Below are 18,235 nucleotides of genomic sequence, written 5' to 3' on the forward strand. Positions count from 1 at the left end.
AAATGAATCAGAAGTTGATTGGGATGGGGCGCCTGGGTGGCTCAGTGGGTTAAAGCCTCTGCCTTCGGCTCAGGTCATGATCTCAGGGTCCTGGGATCGAGTCCTGCATCGGGCTTTCTGCTCAGCGGGGAGCCTGCTTCCTCCTCTCTCTCTGCCTGCCTCTCTGCCTACTTGTGATCTCTGTCAAATAAATAAATAAATAAATCTTAAAAAAAAAAACAAAGTCAATTGGGAGAATTTACCAGAATATAACAGAGAGATAAAGAGATGGAAAATATGAATGAGCAATTAATAGACATGTATGATAGAGGAAAAGAGGCTAAAATACATTGAAAAGGAGTACCAGAAGGAGATGCAGAAGAATGAGGAATGACAATAGTCAAAGAGAAAATGGCTGACATTTTTCCAGAATTGAGAGAAGATACAAACCCTCAGATTTAAGAAACCAACGAATCCCAAGTTAGGATGAATAGAAAAATCCACACTAGACACACCTACGAAATAGTTGAAACTGGAAGGAATTCACTGCTCTTGGTCCTTTTATCCTCTAATGCTTTTTGTTACAGTTCCTCACCACCTTTTGTGTTTTTTTTGTCAGTGTGGTTTCCTTCTTCTACATGTTGTTATAGAGTAACTCCAGATTCTGTTAAGTTTGTAACATGCATTGCCTAATTTGATCTGGACACACTTATGAGACCCATTTTACATAGAAAGAGAGAGAGACTGTGACATGCTTAGAGTCTCCTATGATACTTCAGATGGGTCTTACTCTGACTTTCCATGGAGCCTCCCGTACACAGTGAGGTCTTCTTGCCATTGCACACCCTCTCTGCCACGTTGCCGTGGCATGATGCTGGTCTTGGAACCTGTTGCTCTGTAAGACCTGGGAGAGAGTGGGAAGTAGCGGAAGTAGTAGAGTTCATCAGCGATGAGCTGGAAGTGAAATCTAATGTGAGAGTGGGTTACAGAAGTGGAAATAACAAATAGTAGGGAAAATGAGGAAAAGATAAGTAAAAAAAGAGGAGATAGAAGGGGATGCCCGTGTGGCTGTCGGGTAAGTGTCTGCCTTCAGCTCAGGTCATGATCCCAGGGTACTGGGATCGAGTTCTGCATCGGACTTCTTGTGCAGTGAGGAGCTGTTTCTCCCTCTGCCAGCCGCTTCCCCTGCTGCACTCTCTCTGTCTCTCTCCCTCTCTCTGATAAATTCTTAAAAAAAAAACACTTAAAAAAAGCAGGAGACAGAAGAGCATGATCATAGCACTAGGAAACTAAAGCAGGCAGCACATGAGGAACAGAAAAGAATTGGATAGCATTGATGCCACGGTAAACATCAAGTTCCAAATGATCAAATTTATTTATTTGGCAAGCTCTTAAATAATACTACGCCAGGCTTTAGAAATAGTAACTTTCTGAATTCTTATAATAACCCTATGAGGTAGGCACTATTATTCCCATTTCACAAAGGAAGAAGGCACAGTGATGCACAGAGGCACGAAGATGTTCTATAACTTGCCCAAGATCACACTGTTAATGAGAAGTGGCTAGGATTGAAGTCCTGCATTCTGGCTTGAGTCCATACTGCCACTGAGCTGCCTCCCTTAATTTGGAATGTGTGAGGTGTTTATTATGTGTCAGTGTTCAGAACTAAATCCTGCCACTTACTAATTGTTCCTTGATCTTGCTGTGCCTCAGTTTCTCCCAACACTATAAATATCTCCGCTCTCTTCTTGCTTGCTTGATTTTTTAAAAAAAGATTTTATTTGACAGAGAGGGAGAGCACAAGCAGGGGGTGTGGCAGGCAGAGGGAGAGGGAGAAACAGGAAGCTGGATGTGAGGCTTGATCCCAGGACGTTGAGATCATGACCTGAGCCAAAGGCAAATTTTTACCTGCCTGAGTTACCCAGGCTCCCTACTTGCATGGTTTCTGAGATGTTAAATGCAGTTCTTGATTTTTGTTCCTCTAAAGGTAAGGTTTTTTTCCCTCTGACTTCTGTGGGGATTTTTTCTTTATCTTTGCTTTTTCTGTAGTTTGGAAATGATATGCCTAAGTGTTGTTTTTTAGGGCATTTATCCTGCTTGGTGTTCTCTGAGCTTCCTGAACCTGTGGTTTAGCATCAGACATTAATTTTGGGAAATTCTCAGTTATTATTATGTCAAATATTTCTTCTGTTCCTTTCTCTCTTTTTTTCTCCTTCCAGTATCCCCATTATGTATATGTGACACCCTTTGTAGTTGTCCCACGGTCCCACGATATTTTGTTCTATCTTTTTACATTGTTTTTTTAGGTTTTTGTTGTCTTTGCCGTTTGGTTTTCAGGGATTCTATTGCTGTGTCCTCTGGCTCAGAGATTCTTCCCTCAGCTGAGTCCAGTCTACCAATAAGCCCACCAAAGGCATTCTCCGTTCCTGTTACAGTATCCTTTGATCTAGCATTTCTTTCTGGTTCTTTCTTACAATTTCCATCTCTCTCCTTTACATTGCCCATCTATTCATGGATGCAGTCTGTTTTATCCAATAGAGTCCTTAGCATATTAATCATAGTTGTTTTAAATTCGTGGTCTGATCATTCCAACTTCCCTGCCATGTGTGGTTCTGATGCTTGCTTTGTCTTTTCAAATTATGGGTTTTGCCTTTTGGTATGACTTGTAATTTTCTCCTGATAGTTCAACATGATGTACTGGGTGAAAGGAGCTGCTATAAACAGGCCTTTAGTAATGTGACTATGAGATAAGGTAGAGAGAGGGGAAGAATCCTACAGTCCTGAAATTAAGTCTCAGTCTTTCAGTAAAACCTGTGTCTCTGCATCTCTGTATAGGAGAACTTCACAATTGTCTTTAATTTTTTTTATTCCCTTTTAGGTGGGAGGGAATGGCTAGAGCCAGCGGGAGTTGTGTATTTTCTTTCCCCCAGGTGAGTTAGGCTCTGATAAAATTCCTGCAGATTAGGCTCTAATTAATTTCCTTTGAGATCAGGCTTTGTTAAGAACCGAGTACTCTGGTGTAGTTCAAAAGCATTCCTTTTCCCCTCCCCCTGCTAGATATAGGAGGGGATTTTGCTCCCATAGTTGTTATGAGAACCTGGTGGAGCGTTTGGAGGTAAGTCTAAAAATATTAGGGGCCCTCTCCCTTTCATGATTGTGTTCTCCTGGAGTTGTTTTTGTTGTTGTTGTTTTTAAGATTTTTTATTTATTTATGACAGAGAGAGATAGTGAGAGAGGGACCACAAACACCAGGGAGCTGGAAGGGAGAAACAGGCTCCTCGCTGAGCAGGGAGCCAGATATGGATGGGGAGGGATCCCAGGACGCTGGGATCACCATCTGAGCCAGCCAAAGGCAGACGCTTAACAACTGAGCCACCCAGGCGCCCATCTTCTAGAGTTTTTAACTTTCAAGAGTTGTCTAGACTGAGCTTCCAGTAATTTGGCATTTACAGTTCAGATGTTCTTACTTGGCACTGGTTTCTGCAGTGGCTTTTGCTCCTGAATTTAGATCTCTTCAGTCTTGAGGGCGGGTGTTTGCCCTGTTTCTTCCCCTCTTGTGGATCAAAGAAGGGTTTTTTTTGATTTTTCAGCTTTTTAGTTGTTAGTATGGGGTCGGATCTTCCAAACTCCTTACAGGTGAAACTTCGGTTTCCTTATCTATAGAAATAGGCACAATAACAGTATCTAGCTCATAGAGTTATGATGAAGATAGAATGAATACGTATAAAGATTTAGAACAGTTCCTGGCGTGTAGTAAGTGTAGAAGGAAAGTTCTTCTACCCTTCAAGGTCTTTCAGCTGGACGGAGAATTCAATTCATATGAGACAGGTTAATGGGAGAAAAAAGACAGTTTTATTATGTGCACATGGAGACCCAATAATGAAATTGAGACCCAAAGAAATGACCAAGGCGGGGCGCCTGGGTGGCTCAGTGGATTACAGTGTCTGCCTTCGGCTCAGGTCATTATCCCAGGGTCCTGGGATTCAGCCCCCGGATCGCATCGGGCTCTCTGCTCAGCAGGGAGCCTGCTTCCCCCTCTCTCTCCGCCTGCCTCTCTGCCTACTTGTGATCTCTGTCAAATAAATAAATAAATAAAATCTTTAAAAAAAATGACCAAGGCAGGCACATTTTAGACAAAGAAACAATAGATTTGCGAGGCATTTACAGGATAAGGAAAACAGGTGTTTGTGAGCTTGAATTAGTAAGGAATTCTAGGCAGAATTTGGGCTGAGGTAGCAGATTAGTAAAAAAGTAACAAGGTTTATTTCTACAGTTTTCTCTACTTGATAGCCCTTGCCACTGTTAATAAAGATGCCTTTTCTGGGGCGCCTGGGTGGCTCAGTCTGTTAAGCCGCTGCCTTCGGCTCAGGTCATGATCTCAGGGTCCTGGGATCGAGTCCCACATCGGGCTCTCTGCTCAGCGGGGAGCCTGCTTCCCTCTCTCTCTCTCTGCCTGCCTCTCTGTCTACTTGTGATCTCTCTCTGTCAAATAAATAAATAAAATCTAAAAAAAAAAAAAATGCCTTTTCTTAGTACAGGGATGGTATTTTTCCTATGGGAGATTTGTTTCCTGCTTTTAGGAGGACAGAAAAGGTCTAAGTGTCTTTGTACCAGTTGACTCTCAAGTAGCTTCAGTTCAAAATGATCAGTGTTGGGCCTTTGTGGTTCATTTGGGCATGGTCTGCCCTGGACTCCTACATAAGCATTCAGTATATATTAGTAACTCTCTTCTTGTCAGCCTCCTCCTCATTGTTGTTATATCATTATTTCTACTGTTCCATAGTCTTAGGTATCCAGGCTGCCCCTGCTCTATTAACTTGCTAATGAAAGCTCTTACGCATAGTTGGGAATTCTTATAATGGAGTTTCTGGAGAAAATATTTTAATTTTTCCATGATCTTAAATAACACAATGAATATAAGAGAAGATTTGTATATGTTTTACTGATGATATATGATGTATGCCTCAATTCAAAAGTGATAGAACATTCCCTTTTTACTTTTTCTTTGACCATTTGTCAGAGATTATTTTTATAGTAAGTTTTTACATTTGTATTTTATAGTTAATTGAGAAATTGAAATTAATTTTAATGGAAACACCACCATATGATTTGGAAGATAAAAATATAAAACAGTACCAAGGATCAATTCTAGAACTCCAGGAGCTCCTTCATCTTAAGTTTAACATAGCCACAGAAATACTTCTCAGAGTAAGTGTGATTTTTTTTTCTTTTTGCTTATAAATTTCGATTAACTTTTTAAGAGTTAAAATTTTATACTATATGACAAAAAAAAAAAATCCAGCATCTTTTTAATTAAAAGGCTATGGAAAAGTCAGTTTAAAAAATCAATATAGCTAAAGTCCTGTTTTTCTTTAAGATTTTATTTATTTGAGAGAGAGAGCACACACAGAGGGAGAGTGAGAGGGGGAAGCAGACTCCTCACTGAGCAGAGTCCCCAGTGTTTGGCTCAATCCCAGGACCCTGAGATCATGACCTGAGCCTAAAGGCAGAGGCTTAACCCACTGAGCCACCCAGGTGCCCCAAATATTGTAATGTGTTTTTTTTTTTTTTTTTTAAGATTTTATTTATTTGACAGAGAGAGATCACAAGTAGGCAGAGAGGCAGGCAGAGAGAGAGAGAGAGGGAAGCAGGCTCGCTGCTGAGCAGAGAGCCCGATGCGGGACTCGATCCCAGGACCCTGAGATCATGACCTGAGCCGAAGGCAGCGGCTTAACCCACTGAGCCACCCAGGCGCCCCCAAATATTGTAATGTTTAATTTGAAATGGAAATAGTACTATGAACCAGATTTCTTTTTAATCTGTAAAATGGAACCAGGTCTAATTGGGGTGAACAGCTGATTCCAGAACTGGAGCAGGGTAAGTGAAAGATGAGAATGAGTTATCTTGTGCTAGAAAGCAAATAAATGCTCAGAGACTAATGGAATTGTATCCAAAGGGACAGAACTAACTTAAGGCACTCCCTCTGGTCAAATTTGAAATTATTTGAATATCAAAAAGAATTACAATTGATTATAGACCATTGACTAAATAAAAATCTGTGAGTCTAAAGTGATACTCCAGAAAAGCAAGTGAGAAAGTGGGATGGAGGGAAAGAACAGTTTATAGAAGAATGCCATCTGATAAATGGTGAAGGAGTTGTCAGTTAGAAAATCACCACTTTTTTAATCCTCAGTGTAATAAAGGATAAGGGGCTTTTTTTTTTTTAGGGGTATTTTCACTTAAAGAATTAGGTGAAAAGTAGTTGAGGAGCGCATGATTCTCATAGTGCCAAAGTATTAGACCACAGATTACTTACAGATTGGGGGAAAGTGTACTTCACAACTGGGAGATGCTTACTACGTTAACCAAGCGATCAAGTCCACATTGTTAACAGTGGGACATCATATGCCTCCTGACAGGATGCAACGTGGAGTACAGCATAACCTACAATGCCTTCTCACCAAAAATAATTAAACCTACCTAGACCTAACTTTCAAAGAAGTTACAAAAAATAAAGGGGACAGAAGAGCAAGTTAAGCAATACTATGAAGAATCAGATAAATTCACAATGTGGAATAGTTCTATAAGACTATCCTGAACACTTCAAAAGTTAATGTCACGGGGTGGGGGGAAGCATGCAGGATCAATTACTTTTTAAAAATTGGCAATAAATTCAATCTCCAGTACCTCAAAGTTTTTATATTGTGACAACTAAATACATACAATATTGATTTGTTAAGCCATTTAAGAGAGTTAATGTGCATCAAGCTATATTAGTCCTTATTAAAACATACTTAAGAACTTCCTTAAATTGTGTGTTTCATGTTAGATATCAAGTATTGGACTAGTAAAACTTGACTCATTTGAATTTCATAAACTGGATAGTTTGTTTCCTAAACTTGATAATACTCAGAAATAGACTACCTTTTGCAGTAGCATGATCTGCATTTTATTGTACAACTAAAGAGGCATGTGTATAGTTAAAGTCATGATAATGTTAAAATTGAAAAGGGTAATATAATAATAATCCTGGGAATATAGGAGCAACTTTAATCCTTAGACACAGTAAGAGAAACTGAGTGGAAAGGTGAAGCACATTTAATTAAGTAAATACATTTGCATCATTAAGAGAATAGAGAATTTTTTAAAAATAATTTATTGTTATTTTGATACCTTTACCTAAATTACTCTTTTAAGTAACGAATCTAACACCTAAGTGATGAAATATCTCATCTAAGTTGCATAGTTTATGAGGACTCTCATCTTTTATAATGTTTTCTTTTTTCTCTTACAGCAGGCTAGTACATTAGCAGATCTGGACAGTGGAAATATGGAAAAAGTCATTCAAGATGAAAATGTTACTCTCTATGTGTGGGCAAACCTCAAGAAGAATCCAAGGTATTCCCATGGGTGATACCTTAGGTCAGAAGACATTGGGAAGTCACCTCATGATGGCCAGGGACATGCTTGTTGCATACTAGCATGGTATACTTGGAAAAAACCCATGTTAGGAGGTCAGCCAGGTTTGAATTGCAAACCTGCTATTTGTTTACCTTAGGCAAGTTATTTTCAGCTCATCACATCTTTCTGAGAAATGATAGTGATAGTGATAAATCATGATCCCTTCTTCTGCTTAATCTTTAATATATCAAAATTAATTGAGTCAGTATGGCAGTGAGTTTTAGGAAAAAATTACCAAAGTCAAAGGAGGCCTAGGTGTTCTGGTCCCAGCTCTGAAAAGACTGGTCATATGACAGTGGAAAGAATTGGGGTTTAATTTTGATATTTAGTAACAGGAAGGAACAAAGTATTTTCCAAGTGATATTTGCTATAAAATACCCTGTCATTTAAATCTAATGAGACAACATAATAATATAACCTTTTTCATTGTAAAATGTGTTACATATAGAAGAGTAAAAACAATCTGTATACTTTTAAAAGGAAAAAAATGAATAGCCCTGTATTAGCTACCCAGATTTAAGAAGAGAATTAGTTGGTGTCTTTTTACTCAGAAGGTGAATAATAGAGGCTGAAACAAGTTTTGTTTTATTTATGAGTGATAGTGAGGGGGGTTGCAAGAATGATGAATTCAATGTTGGACCTGTTGAATTTGGAGTACTTACGAAATATGAAATACAACTGTATGAAAGCATTGGAAAAGAATCCGAGTTGGAGATCTATTTTGAGGAGAATAGATCACTAGTTCTTAACTTTGGGGAATCCTAGACTCTTACGAACTTTATTACATATACTCACCATAGGTAAGCGCATTTTTGGACCTCTTAAAACCTATTCCAGGATGCCTCTTCTCCCCCTAATGCACCCTAGGAAACAGAACTCATGTTGAAAACTCCTGATAACATGAGTTATGATTCATGGCATCAAAATAATATCCAAGAAGACTATGTAGAGGGAAGAAAAAAGAGGGCCTGGATAGAGAGCAGAGAGTAATGTTAACATTTAAGGGATGGTTAGGAAGAAGGCCATACAGAGGAAACAGAGAAGGACCTGCCAGAGATGGAAGACAAGAGTATGGGGTCATAGATCCCAAGAGAGTGTTTTGAGAAGGACAACATTAGCAGTTGGGTCCAAATGCTGCAAAGCAAGCAAGTATGCATCAGGGCTCCAAATTTTGGCAAAATTCAAGTGGAGAGAAATACTGCTTAGGTATAAATTCTCAACAGACTTAGTTTCCTAGGGTCTCATCCTTTTTGTTAAAATTATTGACAGGTACAAAAGTGTCAGATTCTCTGAAACACAAATTGGATTTGAAATTCCAAGGATTTTAGCAACAAGTGACATTGCTCTACGCCTCCTACATACTCACTACGACCATGTCACACCGCTGCGCCCTGTTCCAACATCATTACGAGAATATACTGCCACAGTCAATCACTTTGTCAAGGAAGAAACAGCAATCGACAAAGAACTCCAAGAAGAGGGTAAACAACAAGAAAATGAGTCTAACTCTGTTCATGAAGAAGAAACAAAATTTGAGGAACAAAGTGGTAGTGAAGTACAAACGGTAGGACACATTTTTAAAACATATATATATTTTCTTCATGTAATAGGTGTTATTAGAGCATTCTTAAGATTTTTTCCTAAACAACTAGAAGTTGTCTGAAAGCCACTTTCTTGTCAGTAGCTCAATTTTGAATGTGTACATTTTCTTCTTGCCTTCTATTAATAGTTGCTATTCATAGTTGAGCCTGTTGCTTCAGCATCCTAAAGTTCAGCACAGGAGTTGCTCAGTTATATTTTAGGGACATGCCTGACCAACTTAGAAGCAAATTTAATTTTTATATATTGTATTTCAAATTCACTTAAGGGAACTTGCCATTATATGGAAACTTAAGGTAAATACTTTCACAAACTAAAGGATTATCTTACATTACTTTCTTAGGTTTTGTAAGAAAGAATTTTATAAAGTAAAACTGATTTTCTTAAAGTATTGTACTACTCTCTGAAGAAGTTGACATCTTTAGAGATAACATATTTGGGTAATTTAATAATCATATTCCTTTAGTCATTTTCTGTTCTTTCCTATTTCTGGAATTTCCAAGCTACTTAGTTACTATCTTAGAATTGTCTCTTTAGAATTTTTCAGAACCAAGAAGCCTTTTTCTTTGGCCATAAACAATCTGCATTTGGGGGGGGTGGGGGTTAGGAAGAGAGTGGTTGGGTTATGGACATTGGGGAGGGTATGTGCTATGGTGAGTGCTATGCAGTGTGTAAATCTGGTGATTCACAGACCTGAATCCCTGGGGCTAGTAATACATTATATGTTAATAAAAAAATAAAAAATTATTTAAAAAACACTAAAATTTTATACCCAGGGCATTCAAATGAATAAAAATACAGAAAAATTTAAACACACACACACACACACACACACACACACACACACACACAAAGAACAATCCCTGGCAAAGAGTAGATGCCTAATCAATATTTATTAAACACATGAAAAAATAAACAAATGTATAAATTAAAAATAAAAAAAAATCTGCATTTTAGGAAGGACCAGAAATAACAGGTTTTCCTACAAGTGCCTAAAACATGATGTGTGTTGTTTTATTGGTTTATTTTCTTTAAACACAGGGAAGGGTTAAGAATTAGATTGAATGTAAATTTGAAGTCAGAATAGGAATTACTAAAAATTCTAAGAATATGTGTGGTTGAAAAATTCCATTTAAATATCACACCAGAATAAAAAATTATAGAGATTCTTTAGCAATATAGAAAATGGATGTGACATAATGATCAATACAAAGAATAGTATTTAGAATATTATGACCATGTAAAAATGAAAAGGAATAGAGGAGGAGAACCCAGAAACCTGTATACAGCTGATATTTTAGAGAGATGGGAAATAATTTGCTCTTCAGAAATTTGTACTTAAAAAAAGAATATTCTTTGAGCAATCCGATAGCTTTTAAAATTAAAAAAAAAATTTTTACCTCTCAGGTAGCATGCTAGCTTCACTAGATAGAGTTCACCAATATTTATAGTTCTCCTGCCTTTTCTGAACATATTGGATGATTACTCTCCTCATCCCCCTGAAGTTAGGCATGACGAGGACTTGCTTTAGCTAATAAGATGTGCGTGGAAGGGGCATACTGATTTCTAAGGGAGGAGGATAAAGAATGAGTAAATGGGCCCTGAACCTCACAATAATTAAATATGCAGTAGAAAACAAAATGAAAACCCATTAACTTAAAATTTGACAGGATTTATGGTTGAACATTCATGAACACAGAACAAATTAAAAACAAGGTAACAAAATTATTGTATATGAAAAAAGTGTCTAAAAATGTTTGGCCTTGATCTGATTCAAAATATTGGATAATTTCTCCCCCTCAAGTTCCTTGATTATAATTAATATTTAATTGAAAACCCATCAACATTTTATTCAAGAATTTCACATTACTTGAAAATTTGAAATAATAATTAGAAAACATAATTTGATAGATTACATGAATTTACATGGCTAACACAATTCTTTCTTATGCACATATGTCTGTTAAAATGGCCTTATGCAATGATGATTTATTATAATTCTGTTAATATTGGAAATAATTTTATATTAAAAATATAAGCATATAAATTCACTGTAATACCAAATAGCACAATTATAGATTTTCCTCAAGGTCTGTCCTTTGGTACAGTTGTTTGCTTTCCTCTCAACTAGGGAGCTCAAAGCTACCAAATTAAGCTTTCCTCAAATCAAATGGCTCTTACCTATGTGTTTACATTTGTTTTTTCTATTTTTATTTAATGCTTTATTGAACAGTTTTAACTTATAGCAATAACTAAAGGTATACCAATGGCTAATGTTGATAATGCCACAAAAGTATGCCCAGGAAAAGTTTTTTACCCCGTGGTAAAATGCATGTTTCATGGAATATTGAAGCTGTCCTCAAGTAGGTAATCTAGGAAACCCAGAACAAAGAGGAGCCGGCAATGAGTGGTATGGTAGAAGTTACTTTATTTTATGAAACTTCTCCACAGCCTGGGAAGCTTGACTTACAGTTGCGTGGAGGGTAGACAGGGAAACCTGGCTGGAGGGAACTCTATTATGAGGGGATTTTAAAAGAGAAAATGGCCCCAAAATGAGTAACATTAATTCACTTAGCGCCTTTTTTCAGGAACCCAAACTCTTATCACACTGAACAAGCGTGTGTGTATAGATGTTTATGCACATGTGATCTGTCATCCTTCCAAAACGCCCATAGCATTCTGAGAAAGTTTATATGAATGATGCTAAAGCATGTATGAGTTCCAAGAAGCAGAAGAATCCTGCAGTAATGGTTAAGTGTGCGAGGCAGGAGGGAAAAGCCATCTGCTGTGCTGAGGGAGGATTGGTGGGGCCGCATCAAGCCCGGGGAGCAGTAACCACTCAGTGTGAAGAATCCCCCAGGCACTTGCTGTGCTATGCTGGGTAGGAAAGGAGAGTGAGCAGATTTGAACAGTGGTCACTCTTGCTACGAATTCTGAACAGTGTAAACCACCTTTCGTAAGTGTGGGTAGCCTGCAGAAGACAAAAATCACTGGATATATAAAGAGAATCAGCAGCTCAAAAAGGGAGGATGAAGATAATTTGGAATTTGGGGGTGGGGGGACATAAAAGAAAGGGTTGAAAGGAGTAAGAGATTGAAAATCTGTATAAAAGAAGTTCCAGAAATTGAGAAGGGAAAGATGGGTTTAATATAATAATTGGCTTGAGATTTGAAATTAGTTTTTATTTGTATTTCACTCTACATATTAAAAAGTAACATTGAAGTTTAAAATATAAAAACAAACTAATCAAAACTCAAAATGATAGAAATATATGAGAACATAGGAAAGTTATTTTGTTGTCTTTATAAGAAGATCTTATCAGTGCATCAAAATCAAGATGGTAAAAGGAGATTCACTGGATTCAAACATTTGTATAGCCAAATAAAACTCTCTATGAAGAGAGTTGAAAGATAATAAATGAGAAACTATTTAAACATATAAAACAAGGGGTTAATATTTTAATATAAAAGAGCTTTTACAAATTGCTAAGATAATTTCCTAATGTAAAATTAGACAAAGGACTTGAATAAGCAGATGAGAGGAGAAATGCAACTAGCCAATGAAGGAATGAAAAGATACTGAATCAGGTAAATGATAGAAGCAGCATTATATGCCCTGTCTTCTCAGGTTGAGCATGAGGGGGAGAAGGCATTTTCACATACTGTTGTTAGATATGTAAATTTGTACAAATCTTTCTGAAGGGCAGTTTGGTAATGTACCCAATAGTGATTTTAATTTTAGTAATTTATTATGAAATAATATGACAAGTAAATAAAAATGTGCTACAATGTTTATTGAGATTTTTATAGTAGCAAATATAGTTCACAGAGTAATTATCAAATAGTCAACAGTCAAATATTAGTAGCCATTCAAAATAAGGATATAGATTTTTTGTACTTCTTTTAAATTCTAAATTTTTATTGAGATAAAATAGACATACCTATTTTCAGGTGTACAACATATCATTTGATATCTTTACTATGAAATAATTACCACAATAAGTCTAGTTAATATCATCATCACACATGGTTACAAATATTTTCTTCTTGTGATGAGAACTTTTAAGATATCTCTTAGGAACTTCCAAATATACAATATGATATGAATTACAGTCACTGTGCTGTACATTACATCCCCAGGATGCATTTTATACCTAGACTTTTTTTTACCTTTTAGCCATCTTCATCCATTTTACTCACCTCCCAATCTCTGGTAAATCTCTGTGTTTGTTTTTGTTTTGTTTAGCTTCCACATATAAGTGAGATCATCCAATATTTGTCTTTCTCTGACTTATTTCACATAATGCCTTCAAGGTCCATCCATGTTGTCACAAATGGCAAGATTTCCTTTTTTATGGCTTAATAATATTCCATTGTGTATATATACCATGTTTTCTTTCTTTCTTTTTTTTTTTAAAGATTTTATTTGACAGATCACAAGTAGGCAGAGAGGCAGGCGGGGGAGGGGGGTGGAGCAGGCTCCCCACCAAGCAGAGAACCCAATGTAGGCAGGGCTCGATCCCAGGACTCTGGGATCATGACCCGAGCTGAAGGCAGAGGCCCCAACCCACTGAGCCACCCAGGCGCCCCAATACCATGTTTTCTTTATTCATTCATCCATCAGTGGACATTTACATTGCATCTGTGTCTTGACTACGATAAATAATGCTGTAGTGAACATTGCGGTGCATATATCTTTCCAAGTTAGTGTTATTTCCTTTAGATAAATACCCAAGAGTGGAATTACTGGATCATATAGTAGTTCTTTTTTTAAATTATTTTGAGGCAGCTCCAGACTGTTCTCCACAGTGGCTGCACCAATTACATTCCCTCCAACAGTGAACAAGGGTTCCTTTTTCTCTGTTTCCTTGCCAACCCTTGTTATTATCTTTTTGAAAATAGTTATCCTAACAGGTAAGAGGTGATATCTCATTGTAGTTTTGATTTGCACAGCCCTGATGATTGGTGATGTTGAGTACCTTTTCATGTACCCACTGGCCTCTTTCACGTACTTAAATGTCTTCTTCGGAAAAATGTCTATTCATTTTTATATTGCATTGTTTTTTTACCATTTTTTACTATTGAGTTATGTAACTTCTATATATTTTGGATATTAACCCCTTATCAAATATATGATTTGCAAATATTTTCGTTCATTTGATAAGTTGCCTTTTCATGTTGTTAATTGTTTTGTCTGTTCTACAGAAGCTTTTTAGTTTGATATAATCCCACTTATTCATATTTGCTTTTGTTGACTGTGATTTTTGGTCACCAAGACTAATGTTAAGGAGTTTACCACCTATGTTTTCTTCTAGGAGTTTTATGGTTTTAGATCTTATGTTCAAGTCTTTAATCCATTTTGAGATAATTTTTGTGTATGATGTAAAGTGTTCCAGTTTCATTCTTTTGCATATGTCCATCCAGTTTTCCCAGCACCATTTCCTGAAGAAACTGGTCTTCTCTCATAGCATATTCCCAGGTACTTTTTGTAAATTAATTGACCAGGCATGCATGGGTTTATTTTGGGGCTCTGTATTGTGTTCCATTGATACATGTGTTTGTTTTATGCCAATGTAATACTGTTTTAATTACTATAGGTTTGTAATACAATTTCAGATCAGAATGTGTGATGCCTCAGCTTTGTTTTTCTTTCTCAGTATTGCCTTGGCTATGCAGGGTCTTTTGTAATTCCATACACATTTTAGGATCATTTGTTCTATTTCTGTAAAAAAATGTTTTTGGAACTTTGATAGCCATCACACTGAATCTGCAGATTGCTTTGGCTAATATGAACTTGTTAACAATATTAATTCTTTCTCTCCATGAACATAGAATATCTTTCCATTTATTTGTGCTTTTAATTTCTTTTATCAGTGTTTTATAGTTTTCAATATATGGGTCTTTTGCTTCCTTTCTTAAATTTATTTTATGGTATTTTATTCTTTTTGATAAAATTGTAATTGGATTATTTTCTTAATTTATCTGATAGTTTGTTTTTAGTGTATAGAAACATTAGTGATATTTGTATGTTGAGTTGTATCCTACAACTTTACTGAATTTGTTGATAAGTTCTAACAGGTTTTTGGTGTAGTCCTTAGTGTTTTCTATGTATAATATCATGTCATCTGCAAATAGTGGCATTTTTACTTGTTCTTTTGCTTGACTAATTGCCCTGGCTAGGGATTCCAATATTATGTTGAATAAAAGTGGTAAAGAGTGGGCATCCTTGTCTTGTTCTTGGTCTTATACGAAAAGCTTTTCAGCTTTTCAGTGTTGGGTATGATGGTTGTGAGCTTGTTATATATGGCCTTCATTATATTAAGGTACATTCCCTCTATACCTACTTTGTTGAAAGTTCTTTTCAAAATGGCTGTTGAATTTTGTCAAATGATTTTTCAGCATCTATTGAGATAATCATATGATTCTTATCCTTCATTTTGTTAGTGTGCTATATCACATTGACTGACTTATGGATGTGAACCATTCTTGTATCCCTGTAATATCCTACTTAATCATAGTGTATGACCCTTTTAATGTATTGTTGAATTCCCTTTGCTAATATTTTGTTGAGGATTTTGCAGCTATGTTTATCAGAAATATTGACCTGTAATTTTCTTTTTTTTTTTTTTAAAGATTTTATTTATTTATTTGAAAGACAGAAATCACAAGCAGGCAGAGAGGCAGGCAGAGAGAGAGAGAGGAGGAAGCAGGCTCCCTGGTGAGCAGAGAGCCCGATGCGGGGCTCGATCCCAGGACCCTGGGATCATGACCTGAGCCGAAGGCAGAGGCTTTAACCCACTGAGCCACCCAGGCGCCCCGACCTGTAATTTTCTTGTGGTGTTCTTGTTTGGTTTTGGTATCAGGATAATAGTGACCTTGTAAAATGAGTTTGGAAATATTCCATTTTATTACATTGTTGGAAAGACTTTGAGAAGGATTAGTATTAATTATTCTTTTTTTTTAAAGATTTTATTTATTTATTTGACAGAGAAAGATCACAAGTAGGCAGAGAGGCAGGCAGAGAGAGTGAGAGGGAAGCAGGCTCCCTGCCGAGCAGAGAGCCCGATGTGGGACTTGATCCCAGGACCCTGAGATCATGACCTGAGCCGAAGGCAGTGGCTTAAACCACTGAGCCACCCAGGCGCCCAGTATTAATTATTCTTTAAATGTTTGGTAGAATTCATCAGTGAAGCCATCTGGTCCTGGATTTTTGTTTGCTAGGAGATTTTTGATTACTTATTCAAGTTACTTACTATAAATTGATTTGTTCATATTTTCTGTTTCTTTAAGATTCAGTCTTAGCAGGTTGTATGTTTCTAGGAACATCCATTTCTTCTGGGTTGTATATTTTGTTAGTGTATAAATTGTTCAGAGTAGTCTCTTATCCTTTGTATTTCTGTGTTATCAGTTGTAATGTCTCCTCTTTCAATTCTGATGTTATTTATTTGCTTCTTGGTGAATCCAGCCAAAGTTTTGTTAATTTTGTTTATCTTCTTTAAAAAATATCTCTTTGAAAAATGCCATTGGTCTTTTGATCGGGATGGCATTGAAAAGTATAGATTGCCTGGGCAGCATAGACATGTTAACAATGTTTATTCTTCCAATCCATGAACATGGAATGCTTTTCCATCTTTTTGTGTCTTCTTCAATTTCTTTCATAAGTGTTCTGTAGTTTCTAGACTATAGATGTTTTACCTGTTTGATTAGGTTTACTCCTAGGTATCTTATGGTATTTGGTGCCATTGTAAATGGAGTCAATTCCCTGATTTCTCTTTCTACACTTACATTGTTAGTGTATAGAAAAGCAACTGATTTCTGTGCATTAATTTTGTATCCTGCCACATTACTGAATTGCTGTATTAGTTCTAGTAATTTGGTGGTGGAGTCTTTTGGGTTTTTCATGTACAGTATCATGTCATCTGGGAAGAGAGAGAGTTTGACTTCTTCTTTGCCAATTTGAATACCTTTTATTTCTTTTGTTCTCTGATTGCTGGTGCTAGGACTTCTAGTACTATATTGAACAATAGTGGGGAGAGTGGACATCCTTGTCATGTTCCTGATCTTCTTTTCCCCATTGAGAATCATATATGCTGTGAGTACTGGGTGTTATATGCAAATAATGAATCATGGAACACTACATCAAAAACCAGTGAAGTACTGTATGGTGACAAACATAACATAATAATGATAAAAAAATAAAATAACACATAAGTAAATATAGCCAAACAAAATAAATCTAAAAATAAAAAATAACTCTTTCATTGATCTTTTGTTTTCATTTATTTTTATTTTGATTTGTTTATTTTCAGCATAACAGTGTTCATTGTTTTTGCACCACACCCAGTGCTCCATGCAGTACGTGCCCTCCCTATTACCCACCACCTGGTTCCTCAACCTCCCACCCCACCCCCCCCCCCCGCCCCTTCAAAACCCTCTGGTTGTTTTTCAGAGTCCACAGTCTCTCATCATTGATCTTTTCTAATGTTTTCTTAGTCTCTACTTCATTTATTTCTATCCTGATCTTCATTATTTACTTCTAATTTTAGGCTTCATTTGTTCCTTTTCTAGTTCTTGGAGGTATAAAGTTAGGTGGTTTATTTGGAATCTTTCTTGTTTTTTGATATAGGCCTTTATTGCTATGAACTTTTCTTTTTTTTTTTTTAAGATTTTTTTCTTTCTTTTTTTTTTATTTGACAGAGAGAAATCACAAGAGTGGCAGACAGAGAGAGAGGAAGGGAAGCAGGCTCTCCGCTGAGCAGAGAGCCCGATGTGGGACTCGATCCCAGGACCCTGAGATCATGACCTGAGCCGAAGGCAGCAGCTTAACCCACTGAGCCACCCAGGCGCCCCACTATGAACTTTTCTTTTACAACTCTTCTTGTTACATCCCAGAGGTTTTGGTATGTTGTTTCTATTTTTATTCATCTCAAGGTGTTTTTTTTTAATTTCTCTGTGATTTCTTCTTTGACCCATTGGTTGTTTGGTAGCATGTTGTTTAAGCACCACATATTTGTGAATTTTCTAGTTTTCTTCTTGTAATTGATTAAATTTGATATATCAGTTTTCTTATATTTATTAAGACTTATTTTCTGGCCTAATATGTGATCCTTGGAGAATAGAGTGTTCCATATGCTCTTGAGAAGAATGTATATTCTGTTGCATTTGGTTGGAATGGCCTGTAAATGTCTGTTAAGTCC

The 18,235-nt window shown here is 36.6% G+C and overlaps 1 protein-coding gene across 1 annotated transcript in view; it reads left to right on the top strand.

The window, feature by feature from the left end:
• DNAI7 (dynein axonemal intermediate chain 7) overlaps window positions 1-18,235 on the top strand; it is a 62,916-nt gene that overhangs the window by 19,183 nt on the left and 25,498 nt on the right. The window contains exons 7-8 of the mRNA XM_046011534.1: window positions 7,274-7,377; window positions 8,710-9,004. Of these exons, the coding sequence (XP_045867490.1) occupies window positions 7,274-7,377; window positions 8,710-9,004 (399 nt within the window). The remainder of the gene's footprint in view (window positions 1-7,273; window positions 7,378-8,709; window positions 9,005-18,235) is intronic.

The sequence above is a fragment of the Meles meles genome, chromosome 7 (assembly GCF_922984935.1).
Source record: "Meles meles chromosome 7, mMelMel3.1 paternal haplotype, whole genome shotgun sequence".
Taxonomy (NCBI): domain Eukaryota; kingdom Metazoa; phylum Chordata; class Mammalia; order Carnivora; family Mustelidae; genus Meles; species Meles meles.